General features: G+C 38.9%; 1 protein-coding gene across 1 annotated transcript in view; it reads right to left on the reverse strand.

The window, feature by feature from the left end:
- Nucleotides 1–1,736: 1,736 nt before the first annotated feature.
- Nucleotides 1,737–21,036, reverse strand: part of LOC119724026 — a 108,063-nt gene continuing 88,763 nt past the window's right edge. The window contains exons 106-132 of the mRNA XM_038194948.1: nt 20,125–20,299; nt 19,857–20,005; nt 19,607–19,723; nt 18,811–18,966; nt 18,364–18,640; nt 17,794–17,945; nt 16,940–17,118; nt 16,627–16,756; nt 15,368–15,578; nt 13,097–13,293; nt 12,640–12,823; nt 11,678–11,848; nt 10,969–11,191; nt 10,016–10,095; nt 9,590–9,715; nt 8,967–9,117; nt 7,879–8,021; nt 7,479–7,567; nt 6,839–7,043; nt 6,377–6,544; nt 6,070–6,212; nt 5,425–5,664; nt 4,866–5,037; nt 4,112–4,334; nt 3,005–3,100; nt 2,307–2,755; nt 1,737–1,771 (exon numbers count right to left, since the gene is read on the reverse strand). Of these exons, the coding sequence (XP_038050876.1) occupies nt 1,737–1,771; nt 2,307–2,755; nt 3,005–3,100; nt 4,112–4,334; nt 4,866–5,037; nt 5,425–5,664; nt 6,070–6,212; nt 6,377–6,544; nt 6,839–7,043; nt 7,479–7,567; nt 7,879–8,021; nt 8,967–9,117; nt 9,590–9,715; nt 10,016–10,095; nt 10,969–11,191; nt 11,678–11,848; nt 12,640–12,823; nt 13,097–13,293; nt 15,368–15,578; nt 16,627–16,756; nt 16,940–17,118; nt 17,794–17,945; nt 18,364–18,640; nt 18,811–18,966; nt 19,607–19,723; nt 19,857–20,005; nt 20,125–20,299 (4,641 nt within the window). The remainder of the gene's footprint in view (nt 1,772–2,306; nt 2,756–3,004; nt 3,101–4,111; nt 4,335–4,865; nt 5,038–5,424; nt 5,665–6,069; nt 6,213–6,376; nt 6,545–6,838; nt 7,044–7,478; nt 7,568–7,878; nt 8,022–8,966; nt 9,118–9,589; nt 9,716–10,015; nt 10,096–10,968; nt 11,192–11,677; nt 11,849–12,639; nt 12,824–13,096; nt 13,294–15,367; nt 15,579–16,626; nt 16,757–16,939; nt 17,119–17,793; nt 17,946–18,363; nt 18,641–18,810; nt 18,967–19,606; nt 19,724–19,856; nt 20,006–20,124; nt 20,300–21,036) is intronic.

Below are 21,036 nucleotides of genomic sequence, written 5' to 3' on the forward strand. Positions count from 1 at the left end.
TAATTAAAAAAAAAAACAGGTCTGCTGGATCAGTAGATTCTAGAAGAAACAACACAAAGTATTGGCTTGCAAGGGATTACGTATATTCTGAAGATTGTCACAAAATTTTACAAAAGAATCAATCTGAGTATATAGGGACTAACACGCCTGCCACTCTAATCATTTCTAGGAAAATCTGAGTATGGTACGTTGGAACACTTCATAAACACGGTAATGTACTCCATAATTGTGAAGCCTCCGACAATCGTTGTAATATTTTCTCCAAATAAGTCCTTTTGATTGAGTACGAGTTTCAAATTTCAAAAATATCGGTTGTATCAAAGTGTTTTAAGCACTGCGTTTTCAGTTGTAAAAAGTTTGGTCTTCTGAAGACCCCACCATTATACTCAGCATAATTCATTCTAGCTCCCTTAGAAAATGAAAATGCCAACGTTTACATAATGGAAAAAAATACTCTGTTCCGACACTCATCCCTGTCTTTTTCCTTTTACCTGACTTCAATTTTCTAATCCCTTCATTCAAAGAATGAATAAAAACAATAGTTAGATCAGTGTGGTGCTGTAAGGCGCTTTTCTTGTTTTCCACATTTAAACATATCATATTTGATGTTATTGATGTAGGTGCTAAAGGAGTAAAATTCACTTTCAAATGGCAAACGGAAGAAATAAAAAGTATTTCATTTAGTAACTATGGTATAAGGTCGCACGATTTTCATGATCAAAAGTTTTAAATGCTAGCTATTTTTTTTTTCGAAAGAAATGGAAAAGCATCTAAAAGTCTGAGTTATACATTTGGTACTATCTGAGTAACATAAGTTTACTATTCTTAGATAGCGATGATAGTCATCCTACAATCACAGTACTTCATGCCGTTTTAAAATTCATCAAAGTCATGTATATGTTTTAACGCCTACTTACTTTTTAAACTTAAATTCCCAAATAAAAGTCATTCACATCCCTATGGTCTCTGTGAGCAACATCATAAAATGAATCAACTTCTTAGATTTTAAAATGTCCATAACCTATAGGAGCTTGCAAATAGAATCTGGGTAAATAAAGCCATTACAATTGATTAACTATGCAATATTTCTGCAGTCACGTCTCTGGCTCAACTTAATCTATTAGCAAATGACAGGTACATTCCTTGTAAGTGCAAAGTACAATGCAGAAAAAACTCTCACGTTACAAAACACTGGCAATTTTAGGATCTGTGGCTTTTAAGTTAAATGTCAAATTTGCCCATTTCTTTTTTGTAATGTTTCACTGATAATTTACTTTTAGTTTTCTTAAAGACAATTACACAGTGAAAGCAGCTACAACTAAAATTTGTTATCCTGTGTCTTGGGGCGTCAAAATACTCTGGCATTCCTATCCGTTTTGCAAGAAAAATTATAATCAACTAATGAAATAATTTTGCTTGAACACCTTTTACATGAAATGGTAATGTAAAGAGCTTTGATCTTATTTAAAAGCGCTACATAGGTACCTGTTATTGTTATTACTTTAAGAAAACCCCGTAACACAATGTACCCTTCTTAAGAAAAGGTTCACATGTCACCACTGTGCTGACATCTTTACAGAGATGGTTCATCGAAGATTAAAAACAAAATGTCTAATCTGAAAGTTTGTCCATTTGTTATGTTTATCACAATTTAAATTTAACTTTAACCATTGGTATTACAGTACTTGATCTCTAGTATCGAGGGTAAGCAGACATAGACACGGTGGAGCTGATCACTACATCTCGGTGTCACAAACATCCGCTGGAGATCCTGAAGAATTAGAAAGACATGCAGAAACAATTAAAATAACAGACATTTAATGATTTGTGAACAGATTAATTACAACTTAAATGTGCATTAAATATGGTCAGTTAACACTGATTATGAATGGAGAACTCTTAAATGTCTGACGAAATTAATTGTGCATGTCGAAAATGATAAGGCTCTGTTATAAAGCCGGTAACTACGTACAAACGAATTGTTGAACAAAGTCATTCAAAATAAAAACGGGATATTAATGTCATGTCGAATGTTCATCATTTTAACCGCCTATGGTGAGAAATGAGATGTTATATATATATTTTTTTTTACAGCCATGTAATCGCCCGCATATAACTTGCAACCAAGATGCCATATTTTTTTGTAAGAAATGTATTTCCTTGATGAAGACTGTACATGATTTTTCGATACTGAATGACCGTAACGTTTCAAAAAATTACTGAAAGCCATTCTTTCTAGCAACTTGCTTTATTACAGACTGCGTTCTAACAACTTAATGAGATTTGGCCCACGTCATGGGACTTACCTCCGTCTGGTTGAGGGGTATTTCCTCCATTTTGGAACGTCAGCATCTCCGCTGGTAATTCAACCTCCTTATTGAGGCATGCGGAGCTCCCCGCGCGCGAAGTTGGAAGTACCAACTTCTCAACAGTAGCAGGGCTCACTAAAGGACCAGCAGGAGAAGATTCATCACGAGTAGATCCATCACCCAATGAGGAGGCTTCAGCACCTGCAACAACACCTGCAACAGGTGTTTTGCTTGAGGAAGTTGAGAGAGAAGCAGGTGGCCTTCCTGATGGGGCGTCAACCCTCTGGCTGTGGCTTGCCTGGTTCTCATCCTCCTCAACGGCATCTTTCTGATCTCCAATGTCGTCGTCAAATTCAGGATTGTCAAAGGCTTGCTGAGTACAGTGGGGAACGTCAACCAACTGCTGCCCATCGACATTAATGTCCGATTGAAAACCAATTATGTATCTGTTGTTTACAAAAAAGCGAGGAAAACAATAGAAAAAGGCATCAGTCTTTTCATCCTGACTGTCCTAAAAGTTGTCATGTTCCGATACTAATAGTAGCAGGATGATAAAAGAAGTATGTTTGATTTCAACTATGAGCCTGTACTGGTTTTGTTTTTATTGTATTTCCCCGATGTACATGACGGCAAGTCGGCTTCCCCTGCAATAGGCGAGCGAGGCGAAGCCTAGTTAAGCCATATTTTGAACTTACTTCTTGCTGTGTTTTTTCTTGTACATGTAGAAGACCACAGCAGAAATGACGGACAAACCAACCAAACAGCTGACCACGCCGATTATCACTTTAAACCTAAAAAACGAAATGTAACCAAAAGTTAATTGGATTTGTGCTCAAATTGTAAATATTAAGTTAATGGGCCTTATTCAAGAGTCGGCCATATTGAATCGAAAATTAGGTTAAATCTTAATTTTTGGATTTTGCGAAGACAAATGAAAACAGGTTAATTTATAGTAAATTCCAGTCTGCTTCACTGAATCATTAATATTAAAAAAATACAGTAAAATAAGGCTGCATTGTGCCTGCATAAATAGTCTGGCGCCCATCCCATTCAACAGTTAACAATGAATGAAATACATTCAGGAAACTCGACAAAAATTGCCATCTCGTGAATAAGGCCCATTGGATTTCTTGCCCAAAAACTGTGCTCATTTCAAAAACACTGTGCTTGACGTTTTGCCCACTGACTTGCTGTCATTGTGTTATGTATACATCGGTATTTTACTGCAAACATTGGCAAAGTGTGGTTTCAAGGAGTATAATCAATTCTACAATTTTAAAAAAGCATTGCAACGGTTAACCATTGGTTCATTTCTATGTTAAATGGAGTTAGTAACTTTTAACTTTATACGGCTTATTTGGTCACTCTTTGGTTTACCATCTGTAGCAGCAAATGGTAAATTCATATAGTTCAATAGCAACTATTGTTTTTATCGGTAGGGAAGGGCACATTTGCATTCGTTCATCACAATGAAGCCATGTAAAGGACTTTTACGTTTATACAGTACCTTTGCATTTAAACAGCACCACGGCTACTCACATTTTAGATTGAGTTTAAACTTGTTATGATTAAAGCTATTAACTGGGATAAATTATAATCCTTCTTTAACTAGCATTAAATTTGTGAATCATTATTATGTAACAATGTTTTTTGTTTTGATTCTACTACCTTGACTAGTCTAGATCTGAAATTTTTGGACACTGGTCTATGTACATACAAACTAGGTAGTACAACAATCACATATGACATCCAGCACAAATAAAATGAATAGACATGAAGACGTTCATGTTAACAGTAGTTACCTCCAGTTCAGGGTATCACACAAGGGATCAGAAAATGGACAGGAACATTCAAATCCATTCAGATGATCGTAGCAGACGTATGGATATTCGCACGGTGTGGATTGGCACTCATTGTAATCCATGTCACAGACGTCGCCAATCCAGCCGGGCTCACAGTGGCAGGAGTAGGATTCGAACCCACTGCTACGTGCAGGGGAGGTACAATCTGGATCCTCAACAGGTCCTGTGTGTCAAGAGGTAGGCACAACAAAAGAATCAAAGCCTGATTTGTGACATCTATAGACCTGGAACCTGGGTCAGGTTTTTGTCAACTCCTGTTCCTTGTGAACAACTGGACTTCTGTAAAACCATGACATGAAGTCGATCAAACTACTAATGACTCAGAACAGGAATCGAGAGCAATTCTAAAATATGGAAACACTGTTGCAAAAACAACACACAAAATATACATAAAATACAAATAACAATGGAAAGGTCCGTGACTAATGAGGGAAATCGGGCGAATGTCTTAAACTGTTTGTGTAAGACATGCCCCCTTTGTGTTCTACAGAGATTGGCAGAATGACTTTCCACATCTCCTCATGGAATATCGATATGACTTCCTGTCAGAGACTTGGGCAAATGTATCCATTTTCTATTTTGTATTTTAATGAAGGATTGAAAATAGTTATCAATGGAGTGCAAAATAATACAACCACGTGAAGAAATAAGTAATACCAAATGAGGAAATTGTATTTTGACAGAAGTAACTCACCTCTGCAGACGCCATCATTAATGCAAGGATTGACCAGCACAGCAATCTGTACTTCGAGTAGCTGGGACTTGGCTCCTGACCGGTCGTCGGCTAACACAAGGAAACTATCCTTGCCGTGATAGTTGGTGTTCGGGGTGTAGGTGAATGTTGTTGTTATCCAGCGCATGTCCTCCTGATAGCACAAGTTTGAACACAAATGTAAGTATAAGTCTAAAATTGATTCAACTAACCTCAGGCAATTAAAATTCAAATTGGAAATGCATTTCAGACAGGAACAGTTTATGAATTGTATCTAAGATTGAAGAGAGTCATCACCAGTGGCGTAGCCAGGATTATTATGATATTTACACTTCAAATGACATGCTCCGAATTTAAAAGTTAGAGGTGCAGGGCAGTGGGTGTCGGAATCAGGGTTAAATTAAGATTGATTTAATGGAGGTACTTAATTCCGGTTTTTAGTCCATCGCAGTTTTCGAGTCCATACACAAACCACTGACGGTTCAATTTGGCTATTTCAGTGTGTTTCCTATTCATATATATTAACTAATTACCACGTTACCTTTTCATGAGGCAACTTTAGCCCACATGGGATGACTGGCCCCTCCCCGTCTCCAGAGGGCTCACTGCAATTCTGCGTAGACGGCACAGTCTTTACTTCCTGTGTCAGCGTCAGAGTGCCATAGGTTGGGGGCTGCGTTATAATAGTCAGTTTATCATCGCTGTCAACGTCATACGCTCCAAGCTCAGCCCTCAGGTCTTTGTAGGCCACATTGGATCCTGTGTTCTGCTCTACTGTTAACTGTTTATTCAAGCATATGGGAAAACTTTCAAACTCTACACCTGTGGTAGAGTACATTTAACTGGCATAAACTGATGTAAACAAAAATAGGGCTTTTACCATTAAAGCCTAATTTATTTGCGTAAATAGCTTTATGCCGGTGGTAAGATACGTTTGAAATCCTTATAGTTGAAGCGTTGATGAATAAGACATATTAATAGGGACGGTGTACGAATAGGCTTGCGAATTATTTGCATAATTGATTTCAAGTGAGAGTTGGTCACAAAACGCCACTGAAGTTAGAAAAGGAAAGCACCAGGAAACAGTATATCGACCTGAATGTGATTTTTCGGAGAGCAATTATTTTAAACTAAATGCCATTTTCAGGTATTAACATTTCGGACAAGACAGAGAAACATTACTTACCAAAGCAATGCGCCCGTTTCCGACATCTCGGCCATTCAGAGCACTGTACAGCACAGGGACATCGTTGATCGGTCGTACTTCAATTGTAAAGTTGACGTCAGTAGAAAGAGGTTCGCTCTCAGTCAAGGTCTTTATCTCTTTCACTGAAGAAGGAGGAAGGGATAATAGAACTGTCTTTGATGCTTTCGTCACGAATTTGCAATTAAAAAAAACCAGCCACTGTCGATTTCATACATTAACATTACATTGGTAACAGACACATATAGTGGAATTATTTTTTGTACAGGAACATGCCATGGACATTTACCAGTGATTAGCAGAGTGACAGTACCATGGCAATCAGCACAAGGTGTATATCTGAATTCACCACTTTCTGTGATGGTTGCTATCCCTTGCACGTCAGTGTTGCTACCAATCTCAAAGACTAAGATGTCATCTTCGGCATCGCTAGCTTGGAATGTGTACACCAAAGTTCCTGCAACAAAGTCAAGAGATTATGTGCATGTGCAGAATATACGGAAGAAGAAAGCTTCAACAACCAAATTATCCTGATAGTTACTCAATCCCAGAAAAATAACTAGTGAAACAGGAAAGTCATATCGATGGACACTTTAGTAAACTGATTACAATAAACGGTACATTTAATTTGTATTTTTAGGAAATGTGTTTTCCACGTTAAAAATGCTCAAAACTATGCATGCTATTATAAATTTGAATTATACAATGTGATCTTTCTTTCACGCAGGCTTCTATTACCGTGATAACTTACCTTCATCCTCTTTCATGAACATTTTCTCTACCAGGTTTATGATTACTGGCGGGGTATTCGGGATGGCATCAAGAACCTCAGCCAATGCAAACTGAGTCTCATGGCTGAAGTAAGACGTGTCAGATGGGAAAGACTCCTTTTGCACAGAACGTCGTTTTCGGCCTGGCTCTGAGGATGAAGAGGCAGGAGCCCGTGTAGAACAAACCTACCCAATGTGAGTAAACAAAGCACAAGTTGTTGTATCGTTGAATAAAATGACACAAAACACAACACATAATTTGGGAAAACAATATTGAGGGCACTGCGTTGTTAAGGAAATGAAAGGTTTGTGCTGGCTCCATGACAAGATACGCCTTTTAAGAGATAATATGTTCTGTAGACCGTAAGTAACGTATATGTTGGGTACACAATAAACAGTCAAATTGGCGTGCTCTGATAATTTTGAGGATTAGTAAAGACACATCATGAACTGGAAGTCCTCTAGGTGTGAAACCCTTCTTGTGTATAATGTGAGCTAAAAATGACGATAATGCTCTTTTTTTATTATTTTTATTTTTATTTTTAATAGAACTTTATTACTGTTTTGTCTGTTTAAACAATGGAATGAAGACAAAAAAAGTAAAAAAGAAATAATACCAACCTCCACATTGACCTTGTTCCCATCATCAAGGTAAGTTATCCGATCCACATCACTGCATGTCTTGGCTGCATCTCGCCATTCAGAGTTATCTACACAAACGTTATTATAATATCATGGTAGTATAAACGTATGGTCATAATAAGGTTTATAACCACACAGTCCACACTTATGATCTTTTGTTGTGGCTTCACTGAGGGTTGGGCGGCATATAAATCATATATATCCTCCCGTCTTATTAAGTTGTAAGCGATGTAAGAACTCTGGCTTATACATATTACAGGTTTTGTTTTTCAGGAAAGGAAAGCACAAGTTGAAAGTGAAACAAAAATGAAGTTAATCTTGTGGCTATCGTATTTAAGAAGAAAAAATATGATTAGTAAGTGTATCCACAAATCTTCACCTTTGTCCCAATAGATGAGTCTACGTTTTGCCTCTGTCCAATTCCTAGGTGTGCTGAGTGTTACGTTGATCATAAGTGGTCCACGAAGCTCAGTCTGCCCAAGACTCGTGATATAGAAGGTTGGCTCATACACAAAACGTATTCTGGTGGGAATAAACGGGACCTTGTATTTGAAATGATTTATTTTGCCTTATTTGTTTCCTTCCCTGTCTTTGGTCATCATGCTTGAATACTGTTATGTCTACATACGAAAATCATATGATGAATGTAACCATAGCAGTCAACTGAAAATAAAGTCTGTAAAATGGTCTGATTTGTTCATGAAACTGTTTAATAAAGGGAATATACATCATTTGCTTTTGCTGTAATTTTCAGAAATGGATGGAATTGGGGGGTTGAAAATATATAGCAAATATAGTTACACTGACTTTTTTGAGGTTTTGGGTTCGAAAATGCTATAAAAAAAACAAAGAAAAACAATCATTTTCCTGTAGTCTGGTTCCCTGACTCCATATAAGAAGAAACAGAGCAGTTTACATACATTGGGGAATTGTAAGGTCAAGGAACTAGTCTAGCTGGCTTGTACCCGTTGATAGGTGTGTAATCGATTGCAAACAAGTGTGATGGTCAATTGGGGCCAGTATTTGAGAAAAAAAACAGTTTTTCCAACGCTGGTCGGCCGACCAGCGTTGAAAATTGATACAAACTTACCACTTTTTCTTGAAAATGACAGTGTAACAGGTGCCATGATTTTACAGGATGCTTTACACTGTCATTCACTAACAGTCCAGCAAGGTATTTCAAAATGATTTGGTAGTTTTTATTTTTTGATGTTTGCAAATGTTGTATTTTCCCTTTAAGGCCTTAGTCTAAAATGTTACATATACTTTGACTCCAAAGAACCTCTTTGACAGTTAATTATTGACATCCATTATCTTTCTTCTTCAATTTACACAGACTATGCTAGTACACCGCAAAAGAAATTACCACTCTTCTTCTTTTAACTGAGAACATTCTTGCGAGTGTTTCTCTTTCTAGAATCAATAAAACGGTATTTCTTGACATAAGCATTGGTTAGTCTGACCAACCTGTGCCTAAGCAGTCTTGATGTGTACTGGATGGTGTACAGGGGATTGGTGATGTAGGGTTTATAATCCAGGGCAGCAGCCGATGTGAATTCCTGGTTGGTTCTATTGACATCCAGCAGGCCTAGGATGAGTGAACCGCCCTGGTGTAAACCTGCAATACACAATTAAGAAATTCACTCAGAGTTAACTCGTTAATAGTTTTATCTCTGGAGTGAAGACACTCACATAGAGAAGCAGAAAATACGACTTGGATGAAAGCCAAGCCTTTTTTAACCAACAAAATGACAACTCAACCGATAACCATGACTAGCGTCCTCATTGGCGTTTTGGTGAACCCTAAATAAAGTTTGAGTCTTCTATTGTCTTTTTCTAACCCACAAGAGTTTAGAAGTGCTCTAAAGATCCATTTTTTTCGAGCAGCATTGAACTAGCTTCTTCATTTGATCCTCATGTTGTTGTATCCTCTTCTCATAAAATATTTGTGTGTATCTAACTGTTCCAGCCCATTTTGTGTTGTACTTAGTTGATGTTTCTCTGCGCCTTCAGCATTTCATCAAGGTGGATCTAGCGCATTACAATCTTATTTTATATTATTATATAACATAAGTTCGATGTATACCCACCTCCCTTTGTAGCCACAGTGAAATCAAAGTGGTTATCTATCGACCTCTTTCTCCTCCTTTGACTTGTCGGTGATGTCATAACAAGGTCTGTACCATTGGTGGATTTCATCATCATATCACTATCTCCTATTGGATATTATAATTATTGAAACTGGGTAGTTACAAGTTGGCAAGCAAGAAAAAAACTCGTTGGACCAAACAGCATTTAGCCACTTGCATCACCCATTAAAAATATGTTGTGTTTACACAATACAACTAAGTTTTGTTTGTCCGCCCACCTCATATTTTACAAGGCCCTACACAAAACAAAAGTATGGTGGTTACAAGGTTAAGGAACCCAAGAGGTAGGCGCTTTAATTGCTATAGTTGTCTGTTTTCAAAATGCACGCCACGTGTCCGTGGTTAGATATTTTGTTTAATACTGACCTATAACAATGGTAGTTCCAGCTGAGACGGTATCACACAACATAGCTGCGTTACACATTTTCATCCAGGTGTACAGACACCTAAAATGGCAATTAAAGATATGCAAACCAAGGCTATTTACACGTTTTCAGTTAGTCAGGTGCTTACGTCAACGTTGTCATTTTAGTAAGCTTATGTCACATGTTGTTAGCTTATGTCACATGTTGAAGTCTGATTCAATATATTTTGTTACCGGTACTTAATGTTTTTTTTAATTTTAAATAACGAGTAACTTATATAGAAGCAAATTACACTGAGCATATCACAGTTTGAAAGGTTGGCCTGCTATTAGCCGTTAAAGAGGTTTGTCGAATAGAATGCTTTTAAGCTCGCTCAGTAAAGATCCCAAGATGGCCATCCATATGACCATCTTCCTTTCATCCAATGTTACCCGGCCTATGATACTGAATTGGGTTAACACACACATACAACTGTATATGTACCTGTAATCGTGGACTCCCTATTTTTCTTTATTTTTTGTACTCGTTTGTACTTGTTTGAAGACTTCCCACATGTTTTGTACACAATCGTCAATTGTGGACCCCATTGTCCTCTATTGTTCAATGTTCCCTATTGAATGCAGAAACAAACTCATACAGAGCCATACTCAAATTTGTATCCTTGTAGAGACATTGCTTTGTTCTCGTGTACAAAATTGTGAGAGGGTCGAAAGCTAATTTTTAAAATTTTCCTATTTTAACCAGAATTACTTTGCTGTGTTGAAATTCGGACCGAATATCCTTTACATAAAATAGTAATTTGCGACTCATAAGTATTCCTTGGAAATTCCTTGGTTTTGACTAAACTCCATATTTTTATTTGTAATCCCTATGGAGACCTATTAACCTTTGCAATCTTTTGTTCCGTATTATACCCGGGTCTCCACAAGGCATCACTTTTTGAAACACACTTACTTCCCAGGTTCCATATTGAACTTGGCAGCCTTTTTAGTCACGTCCACTTGAGTGGCGTTATTTGGCGCTTGGAAGTCCGTGATATTGAACCTTTCTTCCCGTTCATCGGCTCGGACAATGATCATTCCATTTTCTATGGCCACTGAGCCAGAGGAGTTGCCTCCAACCACCATGCAAGGAACAACGTCATCTAGAAGCTCAGCTGAACTACTCACACAGTACTCTACAAAGAGGTGAGAAACATCCTAGATAGTTACAATGTGACTTACATTTTACAACATTGATATGTGGAACTTCTTGCATAATGGATAAAGTTGTGATCTGAATGAGGTATAGTCAGATACCAACAGAAAAATGTCTCATTGACATAGCGCATTCAAATAGAGTGGCATACATTTATTTGTTCAGATGATGATATGTTTTAGTTCACAGAACTGTAGACAACATGTTCTGTTTTGAGCCCATGTTGCCAGTGTGTAAAACACAGACAAGAGGAAACTCAGAGTCAAAAATTAAACTGTAAGTCCATTCTCGGTCAGTACAAAACTATAACATTTGCAAGTTACTGCTAAAAATTGCAATTCGCGTCAGTTATTCATCGCAGGGTCTTGTACAGAAAATAAGCATTTTTTAAAACAAAATCTAGATTGTAATCTTGATATAGGGACTCGGCAAAATGAACCACCACAGTCTCTTCAAGTTGTCATACCATAAAGGACAATTGATTCATCATGTGGTTTTGACCAGGTTGCACCAGTCTTTGCTGCGTCTTCACTTCGCTCCATCTCTGGAGGGTAAACGTCTTCCTCGAACTTCCTGCTAAACATGGAAGTGGTGTTGACGTCATCTGCCGTGGGCTCCTCAAGTAGTATCGTTACTCCTGAAAATGAAAAGGGAATGTCCGTTACTTTATACCGTAACTTTGTGATTCGTAACTTTGTGGGCATCTAAAAGAAAGTCATTGGTCCTGTAAGATATGAAGCCTGTTCGACTGAAAGCCTTAAGTCTAAAAAGTGTTGGCTTCATAGGAGCATTGTCTTCAAGCCTGCTCCACTAGTTGTAAGAGCCACATAGAATGACGTGAATGTGTAGTGCAGTAGGCCTAACCGTTCAAAACGCTTATTTAGTTATCGGTTTGTGCGTATCAGTCAGTCTACCTATACCTACCATTACATTCTACTGTGGTTTTCAAACCTGCTCCATTGATAGACTTCAGATTCACTAGTGTGTAGTGTTGATGCGGTGGAGTAATCTTGTCAAATCACTGCTGTATGTCTGTTTGTCTGTATGTCAGTCTATCTCGACCTACCATCACATTCTGATGTGGTTTCCAAGCTTGCTCCATCGATAGCCTTCAGAGTCACATAGTATGTGTACAGTGGCGTAGCCAGGAATTGTTCAGTAGGGGGGGGGGGGCCGCTGGGGGGGGGGGGGGGCTGGAACATTTCATGGGGGGGGCGTCATGTAGATCAATGATAATTTTTTTAGAAACTCAAAATCTCAGTTGGGGGGGGCGACTGGGGGGCGACAAGGTTTCATGGGGGCGGTCCCTCCACGCCCCCCCCCCCCCGGCTACGCTACTGTATGTGTAGTGTTGTGATGCAGTTGTCCTGTCAGATCACTGTCATGTTGTCTGTCTGTCTGTCTGTTTGTCAGTCTATCTCTACCTACCATCGCATTCTGCTATGGTTGCCGAGCCTGCCCCATTCACAGCCTTTAGAGTCACATAGTACGTAGTGTTGTGGTGAAGTGACCCTATCAGATCGCTGTTGGTGGCTGTCTGATTCAACCCAACGTTGACAAAGTCTTGCAGATCTGTTGCCCCTTTAGAGGTTCCTATTGCCCAGTAATTCTCCTAGAAAATACAATTTGAGACATTGTTGCTGTGTTTTGCACGCATTTTTGGACATACGTTATACTCCCCGGTGTAACCTAAACTAAGCGAACTATATTATGTTGCTACGGTTGTTTCATATAGTGTGTAATGCATATATATAAATTGTCTAAGTAACGGTGTTCCAAAATATCAAGAACAAGTCTTTCGTAAAAACAATAACAAATAAATAAATGTTTTAATAAGAACACAAATTAGTACAGATGTATAACACATTGTTCACATCGTAGCTACCTTGACTAAGCTTTCCATGTCAATGAAGCGCCATAAAACACTGATGGTAGAGTTTGAGGACTGGAATGATGTCGGCTGGTATTGGTTAACATTGAGGTCGACGTAGAAGAACAAATCTAGCTGCGCCGGTGTGTCGTCAACGTAGAACCCGTTTGAGGATGCTATTGCTGTTTTCCCATTTCCAAGGAAAGATTTTACTGCGGGGGGAATCCACAACAATACACATTATTAACATAATCTTCTGGCTTGAGGAACAATTTACGGAACGACCAGTAACAATGCGCTACACTTACGACAACAGTGACAAGACATGGGAATAAGGAAGAATAGAACAGTTGCAAAAATTCCTAGTTGTAAAGGTATCACCTCACCAATAACCTGACGGAACATTCAAAAGGTGACATGAGTAGCGGGATTGAGTAGATGAACCAAACTGCACAATCTGATGGTTTTCAGAGATTTATTCAGAGCTTCAAATTCTACAGTTTTTAACATTTAGTTTAGAAGTTTTAATCCACGGGTGTTATTTGTTTTGGGACTCAAGATAAACAAATTATAAATGAGGCTTTAAAAGTGTTCTTTGTTCTCCTTGAAAAAAAAAGGCACAGAGGCAATATTTGGTCTTATATAACCAATTTTGTGTCAAACCAACAAGACATTATTATGACACTGCAAAACCATTGCGTTTTATTGCGCACTGCTCACACGTAATCATTGTGTTGCCTGTACAACTCCACTCTCCAACACACTTTACAAGAGCGTTTGAGGCCTGATTCATAAGACAGGTTGTCCCACAAATACCCTTACAGTCGAAAACCAATCAATAAAGGTATATTACATGTGCATTTTGGAATATTTTGAAATTACCTCCTAAAGGCAGATAACCAATCTACCATACAAACTTTATTTCATATAAAACGATGCATTGGAACAAAAACTACGCTTCATCGAACTCAGGGGTTGATAGATTGTCTTAGGCCACTTACCTTGAAAATTAGAAAGCGCAGTTAGAAAAAAACACACAAAGGATTTATTTCTTTTGCTCAAGAGTAACGTGTAACGTACTGTACAGGTTTCGATCTGTAAACTTGATAAATAAAAAGGTGGCCCAGGTTTTTTTTCCAAGACCTGTAATGTGACTGCTTTATCTTTTGAACAAAACATCATAATGAAACCTATAAAAACAAGCGCGGGGGCCTGCCTCGACTCCATGGGCGCGTACGCGTTACTTCACTTACCCCTGGCCGTGATGTACACGTAAACGATGCTGACTGGTTATTCACAGCGTACTGCGCGCGCATTTCAAAGATTGCACGCTGGGCGCGCCCATAATGCACTCGCGTGCTTTGCACGTAACGTCACGTACGGAAAAAAAATGTTATTCAAACTCGAGATGCCTGTACGATATGGAATATGGCAGCCTCGTTCTTCGTTAAAAAAACCCTGTATCTTCGGTTATAAAGGGACGAAAAGGGTACGTACATTTAATACAAATCTTTGCTAAATAACGCAACGTCCAAACGTTATGTTTCAAAGGATTGATTCTCTAAAATCGCAACTTTAACATTTTAAAGATAGCGTCGGCACGTAAAACGAAAAACTGCAGCCTAATTATAATGTGATGTATTTTGACACATTTAAATTACACAATTCCAGAGGTTGAGATTGCGCAAGGCATGATGGGAAAAGACATGGCGCAGCAAGATCTCGTATCCATGGAAACGAGGTTGCGCGGAGGCACAATGAGCTCTGACCCGGATACGAATACTTTTCACCTCATTTAAAAAATAGACGCGCATGCGCATTGAACAAGACAAAGGGGCGTGTTGTGAAAATTTTTACCAAGGGTGCATTTTCTGACGACGGCATCGCATTTGGTCACTTGTTGGTTAATTTGTACTTATGCATGCTGTGGGAAACTTAGGGCCTCGTTTTTGGTCCATTTCCGGGGACAGACCTACCACGTGACATGTAGAAGCTCATGCCAAAAATTTGGAAGACCAATTATTCTACTCAGCATTACATTAGACACGATTTTGAATACTACCCCTACTTTTCTGAACATATGCCCGATTCAACTGTTAGTTTTTCTGTGTGTGTGGGACAACCTGTATCACTAAACATTCCGACTTAGAAATATAAACTGTGCCAATGTTCACAGACAATGTTTAATGCAGTAAAGTTTAATAATAAACAAACTGTTGGACAAAGGAAAATACTTCTGATTAAATCCGAGTTAATTCATGTATTGTGTTTAAACTAATATCTCACCTGTCAAGAAGATTGGAAGCGATCCCTCATATTCTAGAGAAGATGGTGTTGTTGCATTAGTGTCATTGTCAAGCATTACATTTAAGAGCTCGAGTCTTGGCAGAGTCAGGTTGGTGATTGTGAACGTGATGGGAACAGCGTCAAGAGTACACGAAGGATCGCACTGGTACCGATCGCAGAGATTGATGCATGGAACGCAAGGCCGGGCAACCTGTTTACGGAGACAGAGGAAGAAAAGAGAGGGAGGGGAGGGGTAGAAGTGCGCAAAGTATTGATTAGATCGTAGAGACTGACTTTGCTTGATTACAGCCAGTTTCTACTGGATGAATTCATACTCTGTATACGTTTGATTCCACTGATTAAGAGGTAACTCATACCCAACACATAGCAACTGCGTTCGCACATTTCTCTTTGAAAGACTAGATTCATTACAAACTTCAATTCCATCGTACATGCTTCCCATGTGTAGGCCGACACCACGTACAATAATTCCATGTAACGTTCTCTCTTAAAAGGCAATGCGCCAGCAGCAGCAGCTATTGCAGTGTCATTTACACAAGCTTTTACCAACCTGTTACCGATGTCCTAAACTGGCCCATGGCTTTGTTAAGGTTTTCAACTACTTAATTCATTATTGTCTTATAGGGCAAGCTCTTAGTGATATGCCATACTAGACCCCCATTAAGACCAAACGGATCGATGGATTCTGCGAGAGAACAATCCTTTACCTTTACGAATGTCATGTTGTTTACTAAAATGAAACGAAATGTATGCAATCCTAGAGCCTCACCCTCTTATATGTACTGCTTGCACCTGATTCAATTGGGAGTTACTATCTGGGTCAATAGAACATTACTACTTGCGAACAATATCAGCTTGGAACATTAACACAAAAGCATGAGCACACACACTCTTTGATTAAACTTATATGATGCAGTGCGATTCCCAAAGGCACATTCCGAAAGGACAAGAACACTAAACATAACGATCCCGTAAGCTAATTTAAACTGTTTTTAGGATTCTATTGAACTTGATATCGATGGCTCCTTTCCTTTAAAATTTCTTTCCTTTGAAAGTCTTATAACTAAATTCTCCAACATAGCCAGTTATCAGATAAAAATACATATATTTTTAAATTTACAGGGTGTATATTCAAGTTTTTAGAAACCCCGCAGATGGTTTTGTTTTTGAAAGAAAAAACAATGTACCACATGTAAAAACAATGTACCACATTAATTTGTTTGACAATTATAACTTACCTCCTTGAATGCCACAACATCTGTTGCTCCTGCTACTGATCCAATTCCGGCAAAGTAGCGTGAGACAGGACTGGTTCCTGCTCTAAATTGTGCCCCGTAACGACACAAATTGACCGGATCGGGTGGCATCCTGTTTTAGAAGAAATTTACTAAGTATACCAATTAAAAAATTGACAAAGTACATAGCAATGAATGGTACGGTGTATTACAAGTGCTCAAAAACGACGATAGAGGTAGTCAAACAATATAAGAAACTAAACTTATTTAGGTAAATAACATTAAAGTAAACAGGGTACAGGGAATTTTGACATACCTCAAATTCCTGAGTGTTGCTGTGACGAACGGAGGGCTAAACGGGTCTTGTAGCTCGGCGATGTAGCTGTCTCGATTGAAGACGTGGAGGATGAGCTTAGTGGATGAGGACAAGACAGGTATGCCAGTCAGTGAAGAGAGTAGCTTACCGTCAACGTAAACTTCAAAGGTCCATTCATCCTATTGAGAGAGAGGTATTGCAGGGAATGTGATAGGAAAGTAACCTTTGTAATCACAATTGCCCAACGATCTCTATCTTAATTGGCAACTGAGGGCTAAGAAGGTTTAAAGGAATGTTATGCTTCAACATTCTCTCCAGTGATATAAATACCATTTAAAAGAGTCATAAGTTTCTTCCTGCTTTACTTTGCACTTAATTCCGGTCAGAGGCCCGATTTAGACATAGCAGAGAGCACCCACATCGATTGCAGTAACATCAGCAGCATTAGCATTAAGCAATTGTAACTGCAGTATAATCAACATCAGCAATATCAAGGAAAGATAAATGTAAACTGGTCAACATTTAAAGGAATTGTTTACTTTTAATGTTCTTTGTACGAGCAAATCCAACCTGACCTCGGGCACTATTCAATACTAATTCAGCTCTTCCATGACTATACCAAGCAGATATGTGCATATGCATGTGTTTTTTAATAGCTATACCAATAACAGGAAAGAGAAAGTAACATCAGCAGCCCTGTAGCATTACAAGCAGTAGCAACACAGCCGTAATATCAGCAACAACTATAAATATCAGCAGCATCGATGCAAATATAAGTTCATGCAACTCGTAATTATTATTATCTTTCGATGAACGGTTCTTCTTACATCCCATCAAAACGATTACAAGTATACCTCCTCTACATCAAATGGCATGACTTTGAAGTGGATGGAATAATGACGCTCCTCTACTGATGGATCAAAATCTAGATCTACAGGCTGTGACGTCACTGGCCAAGCATTCTCAAAGTAGCGACACCACAGAACAGCTCGAGAGGCTCTGCCATCTAAAAAAAGACATAAAGTTCAAATAAACTTGGCGGTAAGAGAACATTCATCAATATAAAAGATGTGCAGAGCAAAACAAAAGAGCAAAGCACATTTGTAAAAGGCTCATAAGTAATACAAAACGGGTGCAAAACAAACCTAGAAATAATAAACAGAATTATTGTGAAACACGCGGAAATTGTAGTTACTTGACAACTACAAATAAGTCAATGAGGCCTCGTAGGAAGGACAAATGGTTTACACTATTCTCCTATATTAGCTATAACCTGTGTAGTAGCTCACTCCTTCGATGCTTTTCAGATAAACCCAAAAGTGGGATTGACTTGAAAACTCTCATTCCTCCTCAAATAATTGAGGGGCCTATAGAATCATTTCTACTACAGAAAAAATACATGCTTCTTGAGAAGACTGTCTTACTTGGATAGAGTTGGAAGCCGCAAGCTCTTTGGGATATCGATCTCCCACTCTCATCATCGGGGACACTGTCCCCGTCTTCGTCTACCTTCCTGATTGTCCAAGGGCAAGAAGACGTTGTCATTACTGACGCACCGTTTCTAGTATTGTCAGTGGCCGTGATGAACTCACTGGATGTGGTTAAAGGTCGCACAGAGGTAGTGCTCCCATGTGTTGAGTTTTCACCGACTGAATCAGGTATTTCCAGGAAGTTCTGACAGTCACATTGAGGGCACATAGACTGTTATAAAAATAAATGTTTTTATATGACAATATCGATAACTTTTTTTTTATTTAGGGATTATTAACACACGTGGTTACCGCTTAGTAATACCCTGCAGATTAAACTTTGCATCATAACATCAAAGGAGACAACTAAATACAGAACCTACATACATTTCCTACTCTTACTTGATTAAAGGGTTGTTGATAACAGCACTGGCAGATCCCTTCTTGCCAGTTCTCCCGTCCACCAAAGTCGAACTCCCCAATCGTGCCATCTGGACCATCCCAGAATAGGATGCTGGTCACGCTGTGCAGGTCAGATTGTGCAGCTATCAAGTCAAACTACAATGGTAAAAACAGTAAGGTGTGTTTGGCAGCTGCAGCGTATTTCTGTTGCGTATATGACTAAATCATGCACATGACATACTTTAAGTGTCTTTACTGAATTTAAAACACAATAAATTAACCGGTAATAATAATCGTGTATATACTTTATATGACGAAGAAAATTAACGTAAAGTTGCATATCATATTTCGTTATTAAAGTACTTGATTATGAATGTCAGTTTCAAAGCATGAATTGTTTAGGACTTGTTGCTTCCCTTGCTACTAATGTCTTCAAATGTATCAACTTCATGAACGTAGAATATTTATTGACAATACAAAGTGTTTGAATAGCTAATGACACTTTGGAATTGAATGATTACAGACGAAATTGAATTTTACCAAATGCCATGGAATTCGTCTTTAACGAGTTTTTAACATAAGAGTTTGTACATTTAAATCGTAAACGTTTGCAATAAGTCTGAAAAGCTTATCAGTGAGCATCTAAATTGAGAATGACTGGACAAGCAGTGACAATTCTGGACCATAGTCACGCATCAGTTTTGCTCATGTTTGAATAAGAGAAAACACTTCCTGTTTGCACAGCAGAATAGTTCTGAGATCGTCACATCTTGCAGAAACAAACCACCACACTGACCTCATATTTCGAGCTCCTGACAATCTGTGCATTGGTGACGTAGGCTCCAGACAGCATACGGGGTCCCCTTGTGTCCCGCTCCAACTTCAGTGTCAAACTTTCGTCGGTTGCAAACACCTGAGTATTCAAACCAAAGGGACAAAATGAAAAATTTTCTTGGTAAATTATTGTAGGATTGGTGTGGTGAAAACTTTGAAATCATTTAAAATTTCCAAGCAATTTCCATTAAACCACCAGCTTGACAGCCTACCTGCTGTGACTGGTACTCCAAGTCCCACTTGTCCCTGTTCATGTTCCAGAGTCCCCTGAAGTCCATCGCTGACCACTGTGGATCATTGAAGGGAATGTCTCTCATGGGACAGGCTGGGCCCACTGGGGTCGGCAAGTGCAGGATTGTGCCTGCAGAAATGAAGTGAAGCTGTGAACTTTAGATTCAATGGTGTTAACATTAGGAACTGCGTCCCTATGAATCTAACAACCATAACGAAGTACAACCTGAGTAAACAAGGTGCGTTTACCGGAAACTTGGCTACGGTCTCCACTGATTGTCATATCCATCTTGAAGTCCATGCCATCAGCCACCAGTCCTGCTGTCGGCTCTGATGAGTCGACGAAGATGGGACCCACCTGGGACTGGATATTATCTCCTGCAAGATTAACCGCTACAAGCTGGACAAAGTAGGGAAGGTTTGTCTGGTGGAGGAAACAGCAAATAATATACCGAAAATAAGATCTTCAAGCACACCATTTCTGGTCAGAAAAAAGTATGTATCAATCGATTCAAAGTTAAATGGATAAATCAAATAATTTTGTATCAAAAAGTACCCCACCTATGTTGTGAATGACCTATCGCGGTAGAATCGCGTCGACGCAGCTTGTGAAATATTGTCCAATTGCATGCATAGATATAGAATAAAAAGACTTGATCGGCAGCGCGTGCATACGCGCCATCCGGTTCGTTAGTAAAACGTCATACACGCACGCGCACCACTGATTACTAGCGCCCATTGGCTACAAACACTCGAGCTGCGTTAACTTCCGGTTCCAATCGTGCAGAAAGTGCTGGAGGTGACGTCACACTAACGAACCGGATAGAGTGTGCACAAATTTTCCCGTTCCCGCATGGACGCTCTACGCGCAGTATAGTAGTGCGTGGGGCAAAACGTGCGTTACGCGCACCTATATTCCCGTAGGTTTGTGCACAAACTTGTATTTTTATATCCGTAAAAGTAACATTTTTACCAGTAGTTGTTATATATCCAACAAAATTCAATATGCATTTTCAAGGTGGGTAGTCACCTCGAAGTTTGCTCCATTTCCCCCTCGTAATTACTGTTCGTTTCAAAATGGTGGTGCGCGTTGTTAAAAATCTCCAAATAAAATCAGCTTTATCCGAGAAAATGTGTGTAAAGACATTGTTTTAAACAAAG

The sequence above is a fragment of the Patiria miniata genome, unplaced genomic scaffold (genome assembly GCF_015706575.1).
Source record: "Patiria miniata isolate m_02_andy unplaced genomic scaffold, ASM1570657v1 HiC_scaffold_17, whole genome shotgun sequence".
NCBI classification, from domain to species: Eukaryota; Metazoa; Echinodermata; class Asteroidea; order Valvatida; family Asterinidae; genus Patiria; species Patiria miniata.